Source organism: Rhinolophus sinicus, linkage group LG15, assembly GCF_036562045.2.
Source record: "Rhinolophus sinicus isolate RSC01 linkage group LG15, ASM3656204v1, whole genome shotgun sequence".
NCBI classification, from domain to species: Eukaryota; Metazoa; Chordata; class Mammalia; order Chiroptera; family Rhinolophidae; genus Rhinolophus; species Rhinolophus sinicus.
In genome coordinates, this window is record NC_133764.1 from 10,006,988 (window position 1) to 10,020,998 (window position 14,011).

The 14,011-nt window shown below is 40.1% G+C and overlaps 1 protein-coding gene across 9 annotated transcripts in view; it reads left to right on the plus strand.

The window, feature by feature from the left end:
* MYH10 (myosin heavy chain 10) overlaps nt 1–14,011 on the plus strand; it is a 133,757-nt gene that overhangs the window by 90,547 nt on the left and 29,199 nt on the right. For all 9 annotated transcript variants that reach the window (XM_074320490.1, XM_074320489.1, XM_019745120.2 and 6 more), the window contains 8 exons: nt 5,045–5,238; nt 5,335–5,456; nt 8,321–8,390; nt 8,477–8,637; nt 9,113–9,221; nt 9,316–9,447; nt 10,350–10,556; nt 13,401–13,538. In XM_074320490.1, coding sequence (XP_074176591.1) covers nt 5,045–5,238; nt 5,335–5,456; nt 8,321–8,390; nt 8,477–8,637; nt 9,113–9,221; nt 9,316–9,447; nt 10,350–10,556; nt 13,401–13,538 — 1,133 coding nt within the window. The remainder of the gene's footprint in view (nt 1–5,044; nt 5,239–5,334; nt 5,457–8,320; nt 8,391–8,476; nt 8,638–9,112; nt 9,222–9,315; nt 9,448–10,349; nt 10,557–13,400; nt 13,539–14,011) is intronic.

The following is a 14,011-nucleotide window of genomic DNA, read 5'->3' on the forward strand; positions in this document are numbered from 1 at the left end:
CTTAGTAGCACTAGTTAGTTGTCCCCATGCACAGAGGACATAAAAATCTCATATACCTCTTGTCTTCTGAGACTGCCTCCTCGAAGAACGGCCAGTTAAGCATTCTGATGTTAGACAGTATCATTCCTTATTTAAAAACAAAACAAACAAAACAAAAAACTGTTGGTGACAGTTTTATGGGATAGATGATTACAAATTACATTTTTACTCTCTTAAATTATAAATATGCCTTTACAGATTGCAGGTCTGTGTAGCTCATCTAACTTCTCACTGTCCAAATAAGTTTTTCTAGATTAATAAATTGTGTAAAATACTTTGAATTCTTTTCAGGCTACCGGAAAACCAAATAATGAATTACAGTGGCCACCAGATATCTTACCCAGGCTCTCCTGACACCTCAGATGGAAGAGTTTGTAGGAGGAGGATAAACAAGCCATTCTTTCCCCGAAACCATGTGCTATGAGGCACGTAGAGGTTTTAAGAGGGATGTTAGGTCTTAGAAGGAACAGTGCTGCTCATTTCAAGAAGCTGCTAGAATCTTGTCTTTCCAGTTTTCTCCCTTTCTTTGATTCCTGCTCTAACCATTTTCAACAAGAAACTATTTTTGTAAAATAGAGGTTTTTGTAGGTCTTGATTTTTGAGTGAAATCATGTATTATTAGTGGGGTCCAAATCATGTGACGAAGTTCTCAAAGTATCTCTTTTACCCACAACCTAATTTTGCTCATTGGTGGAAGCTAACCCTGAGCTTAAATTTTTTAATTAAAATAAGAGAGAACTGAAAGTCCAAAGCATGCTGAATATTTAGCTTTGGATCAACCTTCTTAAAAATAAATTTGAAAATCAAGTTCATTATGATTATATCTTTTGTTTATTGTTGTGAAAAAGCAGCTCTTGCCCAGGGCTGCATTGTTGGACCACTGCCACCTCGTGTGGCAGAGCTATGCTTGAGGCCAGAGCACCCCAAACCAGTGCACTGAGTGCCCACAGAGGAAGCACGGCACACCTCCCCTTTTGTTGTGGGGTGACTTGTTCTTGGGGGTAATTTTGTGTTCGTTTAGCAGAGATATTTATTAAATAGCTACCATGTGCCAGGCACCATGCTCAGGCCAGCATTGGGCTGTGGGGGAAGGCAGAAGACGTCATCTGAGATGGTGGTCAGAGGGGTGCGGAGACCCCGGGAATGGCTCTCAGGGCCCTGCGTGTGTTAGACACTGGACAGACAGACGTCCCCAGGGAAGCTCAGTCCATTGGGAAGATACACAGAATACAGTGATGTCCCAGGGATCCAGCTGCGATTTGCAGCCTCAAAAAGGGAGTGGCATCTGGTCTAGAGGCAGGGTGGAAACTGGAGCCTATGAAGAGGTAGTTAGGGAAAGAAGGGAGATTTTAAAGCCATTAAGCATGTGTCAGGATGGCTAGGAGGTACTCCAGGCAGAGAGAAATTGTGGAGACTTAAGGTCCTTACAAATGTGAGAAAATGCAACTGGTTTGTAAGGTTGGCGCTTAGGCATATATGGAAAAATGGCCAGGGAGGTACCTTCCTTGAGCACTTGAATGTTTTCCAGGCATCTCACAATTCTGTGAGTTGGGTCACATTAGCTCCATTTCACAGAGGAAGACACTGAGGCTTGGAAAAGTTGGGTAACTTGACTCCAGATCACACAGCTCATGAGTGGCGGGTGTGTCTGACTGTCTAGATTGAGACAATCGTGTTGTAGTACTGAGCTCAGTTATTTGGACCATATCCTACAACTGTAGGAGAAATTGAGGGATTTTAAGTATAGGAATAAACAACTTGTTTAGTTTTGTCTTTTAGAAATACCTGTTAATCATTACACTGGAACCAAAGGCATAAATGCACAGAACAGTGTGGCAGCAGGGGGAGAGGACGAAATGGGAGTGAGACTGGAGGAAGGAAACAGTTAGGAGGTTATTGCAGAATCCAGGTGAGAAGTTAGAGCCAAAACTAGGGCAGTGGAAAAGAGGGGATGGATCGAAGACATTTGGAAGTTTGGCTTGACCAGTTTTGGTGAGCAGCTGGATGTGAGGGAGGAATCGAGTCTGACTCCTGGCTTTTGGCTTGAGTAAGGGTGGTCACATCCGCACAGGAAATACAGGAAGAGAAACCGGATGCAGTTCGGGGGTAGAGAGTGCTCTCCAGTTTAGGATATTGACCTTCTGTCCCTCCTCCTTCTGTTCACTTCTCATCTTTCTTATCTATCTCTTCCTCATCTCCCCAGCTCCTTGGGGCTTGGTCCCAGGCCCTGAATCTCCATTTACCTGTTAGGTAGCCCATCTAGTCCCATAACTATAAACACTGTCTGTAAGTTGACAGCTCCCAAATTTACCTTCCTAGTTCAGACCTCCCTTAGCAGCAAACTGGAACGGTCAGCAGTCCACTTGACATCTCATCTCCACCTCAGTGTCTCACAGGCACCCCAAACTTACGCAGAGTTTGGAACCTAGCTTGCCATCTACACAACCCACTTCTCTCCCATCTTCCCAATGGCACCACGAGCCACTCAGTTGCTCAAGCCAAGATCCTAGGAGTTACACATGACAAGTCCCTCTACCTTACTTTCCATATCAAGTTAATCATTAAAGCAAGTCAATTCTCTCCTCAAAATATGTCTTGAATTTTCCTTCTCTGTCCTTCTCTATAATCGCACTAGTTCAAGATACTGTCGTCTCTCTTAGAGCCTGAACTACTCCAGGAACCACCTACCTGGTGCCCCTGTCCGCCTCCCTGGTCTGTTCTACAGACAGCAGCCAGTGTGACTGTCCCTACCCATAGTGCTCCACTGACACTAGCTTCTTTCCCTTCTTCCTGCCCATGGTCCTTCAACATGCTGTTCCCACTGTCTAGAACAATCTCCTCTCTACTGGCTCATTCTTTCCCTTTGGGCATTAAATGTAATTTTTCCAGAGATATCTCTAACCACCCATCTCTCTTATAGCATCTTGTTCTTTTCTTTCAGTGCATTTCTCACTATTTGTAATTGTAAATGTATTTAAGCTTACTTCATTTATTCACTAACATATATATGTATCAAGCCTATTATATGCCAGACATGCTAGGTGTGAGGGACGCATGTTGAGTAGAAGCAGACATGATAGGCACTTAACAAGAATTTGTGGAAGGCAGAGGTGCCTTCGTGACTTCTAGGTGGAGAGAACATAGGTGTTGGGTGACGGGTGCTGGCTAGTCCAGTATAACTAGTTAAGGTCACACATGAAATCACCCAGGATGAGAACATGGCTTGAGAAAACCAGAAGGTCAAATAATGTGTGCCTGCCCTTGTATCCAACCTTATTCTAGAAAGGATTTCAGGTGAGTTGAGTTCGGACCCCTAACGAGGGCCATTGTGTACAGGAAAATTGGAGGCTGGAGAGGTGGAGAGGTAGAGGGAGTTCATAAAAGAAGCCAGGAGTGGAGAGTTTTTCGGATGCTGCAGTGATGGCCAGCAGGTAAATGTACCAGGGTCAAGTCAAATGAACACTGGACGGAATCTGCTGTTAGCAACTGACCTGTCGTTGCCTGAGTCGTATCAGGCAGGTGGAGGAGGGCGGGCCAGAAGCTGGTTAGCTGCACAGTGGGAAATTAGTGGGAAAGGATGAGGAGTGGAAAGTGTGGGAACTACTGTAGAAAGAAGCCAGGCTCTGAGGAGACAGAAAGAGAAGAGAGCAAGTGCAAGGTTGAGGGAAGTTCATTGTCTCGTGGCACATGCAGACGTGGGGTTTGGTGCTGTCTTCTGCTGGAGCGCGTGAATACACAGGTGCTGTCTTCTGCTGGACGGGCTGAATGCACAGGAAAGAAAGGTGCTCTCTGAGGTGGACAGTAGACAGACTCCAGACCACAGGTAGAAGGAGTAGCTTGCTGCCTTCACTTAGGAGAACTTGTAGTGTGCATACACGGACCTGGAAATTATTCCAGTTTTATTCTCCCTTCTCCCAACTTCCATTTAAGACCTGCATAATTTGGACAGTTACCTCACTTCCTGGGTCGTGGCTTTCTCTTCCATCAAAACCATTGGAAATCGAGACTTGAATGAGATCTTAGTCATAAAGCACGTCACACAGTGCCATTCCCCACGTGCTTTCTGTCCTGGGGAATAAATGAAAGAAACAGAGGTGGCTGGTAGGATTGAAAAGGGCATTAATAGGCGTAGTTCAATCAATATTTTGATTGCTTTGTAAATATTTCAGTAATGGGTTCCATTCATTTAGCGATTTTTTTTAAATGAGAGCATGTTATGTACCAAATGTTTTGCTAGTGGCTGGTGCACTGTGTTGGACTTCTGTTTATGATCCGTCGTTAGAAGTGGTAGGTCTGTGTGGATAATGTAAATTGTCAGCTGCTTTAATAAGAGCGGAGCGTCTGAGAAGTTTCACTATCGTTAAACCCAGCTTAGGCACTGATTTCTTATTAGGAGGCTCCTTCCTATTTTGTGTTCTTGCCCTTTAATAACTGTTGTTCATGCTTTGAGGAGAGAGCTGAAGTTCACTCATTCCTAAAAACCTGAACTAACGTAATCTAACCTTCCTGCAGTGTGGATGACTTTTCTAACTGAAATTCTCTAATGACGAATAAGAGATGACTCTGGTCCCTGATCCCTGAGTATACTCATGTAGTGGATTTGCTTTATACAGTCGTAAATTTTTATAAGCCATTTCCCAGGTTGAGACTTGTCACAGGATCAGTTTGTGTATCAATAATGCCAGCCAATGATCTCTCATTTACCCAGTAATTGTATACGTAACAGGCAAAATGTTATCAGAGACAGTGAATTCCTGAAAGTAGCAACAGAGGCATCTGCTGGTGCTGGTATGTGGTAAAGCACCACAATATCCTGCCATAGAAGTGTGTGGCTGTTAGTTCCACGGCTTGTGCAGTGTCTGAATATGCTGACTGCCTTACCTATATGGCATCTCTTATCATTTGTTCCACAAAGCTTGTGCTGCTGCACTATCACTGTGTCTTTTCTGTCCCTGCTAAAGAGTTAGGTTTGGCTTATTTTCCTTTGCTTTTTTCTTTTCACCAGTGGATCGCATTGTGGGTCTGGATCAAGTTACTGGTATGACTGAGACAGCTTTTGGCTCCGCATATAAAACCAAGAAGGGCATGTTTCGCACCGTCGGGCAGCTCTACAAAGAGTCTCTCACCAAGCTGATGGCTACTCTCCGCAACACCAACCCCAACTTCGTTCGCTGCATCATTCCGAATCACGAGAAGCGCGTACGTGTTAGGCAAAACGTATGCTGGTATTTAAAAATGCTCTAGGTCAGGTTATAAAGATGAAAGTAAAAAACTCTCCTTCCTGTCCTTAATTAGGCTGGAAAACTGGATCCACATCTAGTGCTGGACCAGCTTCGCTGCAATGGTGTCCTGGAGGGGATCAGAATTTGTCGCCAGGGCTTCCCCAATCGCATAGTTTTCCAGGAATTCAGACAGAGGTATTGCGAACTTTTACCTTTTTTCCATATGTATCAAAGTTTATCTTAATATGCATCAAAATGGTGAGAAATGAGAAAAATGTTCTCCTGTTCCCTGGCTAGTTTCAGTTTTCTTTTCATAGAGAAAAGGGATAATCACTATTACCTTTATTATTGGTCAAGGGTATTGAGTGCTTACTTTATAAAGAGGTGATGTTCTTGCAACTGCTGTGGGTGCTTCAAAGACTGTTCTGTCTTCAGGGCCCTGGAGTCCATTGCGTGATAAACATTTAAAGCCGAGGACTTAGTTACCTCATTCAGACAGTTCAATCTGGGATTTAATTATTTTTTAAGCTGATTTTTAAGAATACAGTCACGCTCCGCCCTACAACATTTCAACAATGGACCACATGTACCACGGTGGGCCCATATACCAGAATGGAGCTGAAAAATTCCCATCAACTCGCGAGCTCGTAGCCATTGTAAGGTCACGGCACAATGCGTTACTCGTGTTTGCAGTGAGGCTGGCATCAACAAACCTACTGCACTGCCAGTCATACAACAGTGCGGCACATGCAATTATGTACAGAATATAATACTTCTAATGATAATAAATGATTATGCTACTGGTTTATATATCTACCACACTATACTTTTTAATCATGGTATTAGAGTATACTCTTTCTACTTATAAAAACAGTTTGCTGTTAAACAGTATGCCGCGTTACGCCAGCAGCAGCCCCATACATCTTGTGTTTACAGTGTCTCTTGAGTGCGTCATTTCTCTGTGCTTGATTTAATCTCGTGTTATTTTGTACAGTAACATGCTGTGCAGGTTTGTAGCCTAGAATACAATACAGCCCAGGTGTGTAGGAGGTTATACCATCTAGGTTTGTGTAAGTGCACCCTGTGATGTTCTCACAACAACAAAATCGCCTGATGACACATTTCTCAGTACGTGTCCCCATTGTTAAGTGGTGCATGGCCATATATGAGTAACGTATGTTCCTTTTGGGAAAATTTGAAAATACAGGACTTTCTCTTGAAAACATTTTAGGATATTTCTTTCCATCTCTCATTGAATATATCTGTGTATATGTGTTTATGTGCAAATGTATGTATGTATTGTTTCCTGTGTGTACATGTGTACATGCATGCTTGTGCACTTATAGTCCTTTTACTAATATCGAGTAGGGAATAGGATAGACTAGAAAAGAAGGATTAAGACAAGACAAAAGGGAGAAAATCAGTAGAAATGGATGCAATAGAAATGGATGAAAACATGTTGGGAAAGTTATTTTTTAATGTATTGTGTAGTTTTCTTTAATATTTAGTTTGTTTTTTTTCCTTTTTTCGCCTGGAAATCTGGTTTTCAAAATGACAGCATTTGTTCCATAAAACAAATGGCTACAGGTCAAAGAATAGCCCTTTCTCCTCCTACTGTTCCAGATGGAATCCAGTTGAGAAATTATTTCGGTCCTTATGGGTTTTGGGGAAACCGTTATTATGGCCCCATTGATGATAAACAGTCTGGTAGATTTTCACTTTTTATGGATAGGAGAAAAAGGAGCATAATTGGCATCCAGAGTACAAAGTTGATTGATGTAGCCAGGATTCATCCTTTAGTATAGCCACTGTCTTTTTGCTAAATTTTCTTTTTATTGAGATGTAACCTACATTAAGTGCACAAATCTTAAGTGTACAACTCAGCCAATATGTGTACACCCAGACCAATTTTATTTCGAATGTCACCCTGATACTTTCTAATGTTCTAAGTAGAAGCCTCTGAGCATTGTTCTCACAGCCTTTTCTGTTATCTAATAAATGCCTACAAATCAATGTGCAAAGAGCCAGATTCTCCTTGCATCTTGAGAATGTGAACATTTGGGGGGAAATGAAGAAAAACAAAAAGGTTTTTATAAATTCTATGCTTTTATGCTTCTCTGCCACAAGTCTGTTTTTTTTTTCAATTTAATTATATTATTAGTTAAAGATGTACAAAACATAATGATTAGACAGTTACACCCCTCACAAAGTGATAACCTCACCAAGTCTGCTACCCCTCTGACACCGTACATCGCTATTACAGTACCACTGACTATATTCCTTATGCTGTACTTTTCATCCCATGACTATATATATATATATATATATATATATACCAGGGGTGCCAAAAAAAAATGTATACAAGTGGACACGTTGGTCAGCTTTGCTCAAGCAGTAGTTCATCGTAATCAGAAGTGTCTGGATGCTGATGGTAACCACTTTGAGTACCTGTTGTAATTGCAGAAGTCAAACGTGACTTGTATTCACTTTTTATCAGTATATATTGAGTATCACAATTTTAATAGTTGTTTTCTTTCTTAAAATGTATATACATTTTTTGGGCATCCTCTGTACCTTTAATTATAGTTGACATTCATTATGATTCTACTTCAGCTTCAGGCGTACAGCACAGTGGTCAGGCACCTACATAGTCTGTAAAGTGATCCCCCTATAAGTCCAGTGCCCAGCTGACACCCTACATGATCTTTACAACATTATTGATTTTATTCCCCGTACTGTATTTCACATCCCCGTGACTGTTTTGTGACTACCAATTTGTACTTCCTTATCCCTTCACCTTCTGCTGCAATTCTTAAACCTAGTCTTTGACCTGGAGAAATTAGCCTCATATTCATTTTGTTTCTTATTTTAAGAAATAGAAACTAGGTCTGCAGAAAATCACCTGGTCACCTGCAGATTATCATCTGGTCACTTCTTGACTCTTAATTTGACATGATTACCTATCATATTGTTGCCTCTGAGAGAAAGTAGAATTCACAGTTGGAAGGTAAACATTTTCACAAATTTTTACAAAAAAACATTTGGCTGCTTTCTTACAGATATGAGATCCTAACTCCAAATGCTATTCCTAAAGGTTTTATGGATGGTAAACAGGCTTGTGAGCGAATGGTAAGCTTTCCTTGGTTTTCCTGGTTTGTGGACTATTGATACCATCTTTCCTAGAGCAAAAAATAAACGAACTCTTTCTCTTTTAGATCCGGGCTTTAGAATTGGACCCAAACTTATACAGAATTGGACAGAGCAAGATATTTTTCAGAGCTGGAGTTTTGGCACACTTAGAGGAAGAAAGGGATTTAAAAATTACCGATATCATTATCTTCTTCCAGGCTGTTTGCAGGGGTTACCTAGCCAGAAAGTAAGTGGGTAATCATGAAAGAGGGAGGAATGTTTCTTCTGGGACAGATCCAAAGAAAAAGAGGGAAGTAGCTAATAAAGGAGGAATAAAGAGTGCCAGCAAAGGGAACATGAGGCACCTATTGTCATACTGTTTTCATTGTCTCAGGCAAGTAGGGGATTCGTTCATATCCAAGAGCGCACACGTATGCGTGTCTGAGTAAATGGCAGAAGAACGCTGTCTCAGGCAGCAGCTATGAAGCGAGTGCAGGGAATTCACAACAGATGCTTGAGCTCGCCTGAGCAAGCCCATGAGTTGTTAACAACTAGAGTGGGCAGTCAGTCCCACTGCCCCTTGCATTTTACCTGAGGACTTGATGAATGTACCCCCTCCCCATCCTAGCCAAATAATGTTTGCCTTTAGGAAGTGCTCTTACTACGATAGCTATTCAAACACATTATTCTTTGCATAATAATTGTTTCTTACTGTTCTCCAGGGCCTTTGCCAAGAAGCAGCAACAACTAAGTGCCTTAAAAGTCCTGCAGCGGAACTGTGCCGCGTATCTGAAACTCCGGCACTGGCAGTGGTGGCGCGTCTTCACGAAGGTGGGCTTCGGTGCTTCTGTCTAAAGAGCAGCATTTGACCAGTAAGAACCCGTAGGAACGAGATGTGATGATAAATGGCTTAATTCTGTCTCAGGTGAAGCCGCTCCTGCAAGTTACTCGCCAAGAGGAGGAACTTCAGGCCAAAGATGAAGAGCTGTTGAAGGTGAAGGAGAAGCAGACAAAGGTGGAAGGAGAGCTTGAGGAGATGGAGAGGAAGCACCAGCAGGTATGTGCACTGACTTCATCAAGTCACACACTGCGCTGAATTGTTAGGAGAGCGCCCATTGATAAGGGAACTCATACACATTTAGTTATGAACAGCTATGCCTACCAGACCATCTTATGTGTATCATTCACTCCTTTCCAAAGCAGACATTTGAGAATGGAGGCAACAGATACATTATGCCATGCATTTGGGTTTATGTAAACCCAAATCAACCTTACTTCTTGCATTTTTGCCTTTGTCAAATTCTTTGGACATGCAGATGACCACGTTTGGTCATCTGTTTTCGGTAAAACACCCAGTATTACCACATTCCCATGGCTACTCGGGTGGGAAATAGAAAAAGTAAAAGCATGAGATAGTACAAGGCCACCACCTGCCTCTTCTCCAATGACAGTGGTCTTGAATCAGTGTCCCTTTCTTAGGCAGTTGTGGTTCATTGACAAAGCAGACGCTCAAGAAATGTTTATGGATAACAGTAATAGAATTGTAGTGTTCAAAGCCAAAAAGATTAACAGTAAAGTCCAAGAATGTCACTTGATACCAAACAGCTTTAGTAGTCACCATGAACTTTATTGCACCTGAATATTTTCCCTTTCCAGTTTTTCTGTCCCTTTGTAAATTACTAGAAGAACTGGAGTTCTTAAAATAGCATGAATTTAATATGTGTTACTCAGGATAATTTGAAACAACCGAGAATGTTTTCATCCAGCTTATTTTGCTCCAGTTGAACTACAGCTGAAGGTACATCTGAAAGTTTTGCCAGTGACATTATATATTTTTAACTTTTAGTTTCTTGGTGAGGTACCAAAGAAACTCGAAATTGACCATTGAAACCTTGGTGGCTTTATCTCATGTGTACACTGGGGCAAATCATATCACTGGACACTTTACTGTGATTACAGCTTTTAGAAGAGAAGAATATCCTTGCAGAGCAACTACAAGCAGAGACTGAGCTCTTTGCTGAAGCAGAAGAGATGAGGGCAAGACTTGCTGCTAAAAAGCAGGAATTAGAAGAGATTCTACATGACCTGGAGTCTAGGGTTGAAGAAGAAGAAGAAAGAAACCAAATCCTCCAAAATGAAAAGAAAAAAATGCAAGCACATATTCAGGTATCTATGATCGTTTTTATTTAGAATTATGTTTTGAGTTTTCCAGGTGCATCTTTTGAATCCATAGAAGCTATGGGTTTCTATTGTACATTAAGGAGCAAAAGGAGTCTAGGTTGTAAGTAACTACCCTTAAAAATAAAATAAAATAAAACACTGAATTTAAGGTGGAAAAAATAATAAGTACCTACCCTTAAAAGATGACCATCATTCATAGTACACATGTAATAAATTTTCTTCAAACAATAGATTTGTTATTTTGAACAGGAATCTTCTTTATGTTCTAATGTGGCATCTTACACAATGCAAAGTGATTCAAAGCAGAAATCTCCCAAGATCCATAGACTTCTGTAGGGGACCTGATTTGTTCTTTGTGTTGGTATTAATAATTCTGCAGTTCACTCCATTCATTAGATAGGCACTTACTAGGTGGTTTGGTTCATAAGAAATGCTCAGCACTGACGCAGGATGGGCCAGAAATCAGAACAAAATATTCAGCCTTTCCTGGTAGTTACTTTCTTATAGAGATACAAGCTACTCACACGAAGCTCAGCTATCTCTGGAGTTGAATGCCCAGTAGTTATTCGGCCTGTACCCTAGGACACACCCACCTCTTTCTCCTCGTCCCCCTCCCGAACCCATCTAACACGCTCTTGAGTGTCAGGGCTCTATATCCTCCCACCGTTGCTTTATGGGTCCAGTACCAAACCTTTTTTCTTCCATGTCTCTCTCTTCATTTTTTCTTACCCCATTACTTATCATCGCAAAACAGACAATTTGGACATTCGTGAAAACCACAAACGATATCATATTACTTCCTTGGCAAACATAGTAAATCATCTTTCAACATAATCAGCTTTCAAATATCCCATAATAAGTTAACGAATATCACAAAAGCTTAAAAAGTACATAACCTTTAATCCAGCAATTCTAATTCTAGGACTTCATTTTAAGGATAAATCAGTGGAAGCCATCTAATTATCTAGTATTAGGGGATTATTAAACCGTGCTAATGCTATACAGGAATACATATAAAGATGTTTATTTTCATGGGTATTTATAACATATTGATAGACAGTCACAAGAGTATATACAATCAGATCTTTTAAATATTTATATAAAATAGAAGTTTATATTATATATATGATTTGATATGGGAATATACAGAAGATGAAGAATAACGTTCACCGACAACAATGAGTTTTCCCTGGTTAGGCATTATCGACAGTTTTTCTTTTATTTTCTTTGTTTAAGAACATGTGCTCATTTGAGTAATATAATTTACTTATGTAAGGGAAGGACACCAAAATTCATCTCTAATCGCCCAACCGATTTTTTTATATAAACTCAAAATTTTAACAAACTTCAGATGAAATGCTTGCATTTCTCTATTTGGAAAACAAATATGTCCTTGTAGGAACAGGGTTTGTTTTTGCTTTGTTTTGCCTTTTTAAGGCTTTTTATCTTCACATTCTTTCCCAAACTCATATATTTCTAGTTTTTTTGCACTATTATCTTAATTTATTGTCTCCCTTTGTAAATTCATCCAAACACATTCTAAAAATATTTGTGGTAATATTAAGTAATTATTAAGTATTGATTTTTTGTCTCATGAAATATCAGGGATTCTCTATTAACTGCATGGTGCTTAGGAAAACCCAGCCTTGTCCCTTCTTTTTGTCTTTTTGGTTTTTTTGCTTGTGAGGCTTTGAAAGATTTCTGATCGGTACCGTTTTAAACCCAAACTTTTTCGTTTGGTTTATTTGTAAGATTAATTTCCTAATTATACTATTAATAAATGATTACTGATTATTATAGAAAACCTAGAGAATATTCTAGTCTCCTCCCACCTATCACCCCCATTAACTGTATCATTTTTGCTTGTATATACTTCAGAACAGATACATAAGGATTCATTTATTAATTGAAATTATACTGAGCATACTATTTTGTTCGCTGCTTTTATCACCTTTGGAAATGTGTGATGAAGGGATGCAAGTAAAAATCCAGACTGGGGAAAAAAAATGACCTGTTTTGTTTTATTGTTGTTGTTGTTGTTAAACAATAGATGGAGAGCAAGAAAGGGAAGAGAAAGAAATATCAGGGAACGTAGAAATTAAAGATTAAGAGGCTTATCAGTCAATCACAATGTGTGAACCTTATTTAGATTCTGATACAAACAAATATATTTTTAAGTGGTCTTTATCTTTTACAGATGAAATATGATGTTTGAGATTTGCTTCCAGATAACCCTAGGGGAGAAGGGGGAAGGTAGAGGGGTAGTGAGGAAATGGGGTTGGCCAGCAGTTGATGCTTTTTAAGGTTGTCTGATGCCTCTGTGTGGGGCTCGTTATGCTACTCTGTGTACTTCATATGTGCGTTTGAAATTATTCATATTTCCCTGTGTTACTAATTATTATTCCAAAAGAATGAATTTTAATTACTGTATGTTATCCCATTTTACCAGTATACCAACGTTTAATTACCAAGTCTTTTATGGAGGATGTTCATAGTTCCTAAATATTATAAATAATATTTCACTTTTTTTAATATAAATTGCATCTGTGACTATTTGCTGACATTGCTGGTTTAAAATTTAAAAGAAATGCTCATTTGCAAAGCTCGCTGCACCTTCCCATGCTGGCCTCCAGGAGTGATCCAGTTTGTACTTTAACCTGCAGTGTGTACGAATGTCTGTTTCACATAACTGCATTTCATATATTTAAAAATAGGCTTACCATTTTGAAAATCACAAATTGGTATTTCATCTTAATGTGCATGCCTCATTAATGTATGGGAGAATTCTGTGGAGAAAGTGGCGAGACTGACTGTGCTCTTCTTCCCAAGGACCTGGAGGAGCAGCTGGACGAAGAAGAAGGTGCTCGGCAGAAACTGCAGCTGGAAAAGGTGACAGCAGAGGCTAAAATAAAAAAGATGGAAGAGGAGATTCTGCTTCTCGAGGACCAAAATTCCAAATTTATCAAAGTAAGAGAATATTTCCATTAAAAAGTTTATTTTGAAATGTGGAAAATACTTACGTTGATGCGCTCACTGAAAGCGACTTCAAACAGAAAATTCTCAAGAAGATTTCAGGTTCATTAACTTTCCAAGTCTCTACCTGTCCTGTATAGATTTCTAAAGACACAGAAACCATTGAATTTTTTTATATCCACTAAATATCCTTACAATCCTGTAGACTTTTAACTTGCACACTTTGTACACGTTGATCACTCCTCGATGACTTGTTCCCATCTGTGCAAGCATTCATTCATTCAGCACTGGTTGTGGGGCTCTGAAGGCGGGGCAGCTGGGCCAAGCCCTAGGGGTCATCACCAAGATGAGTGAGCCTTCTTGCCTTTTCGGAGGTGATCTGTTGGGGGAGGCAGTGCCAATGTTACTTGTTTTCTGAGTTATACCTAACCCCAGTTGTTAGTTTGAATGCCTTTTCTGAAGCACTT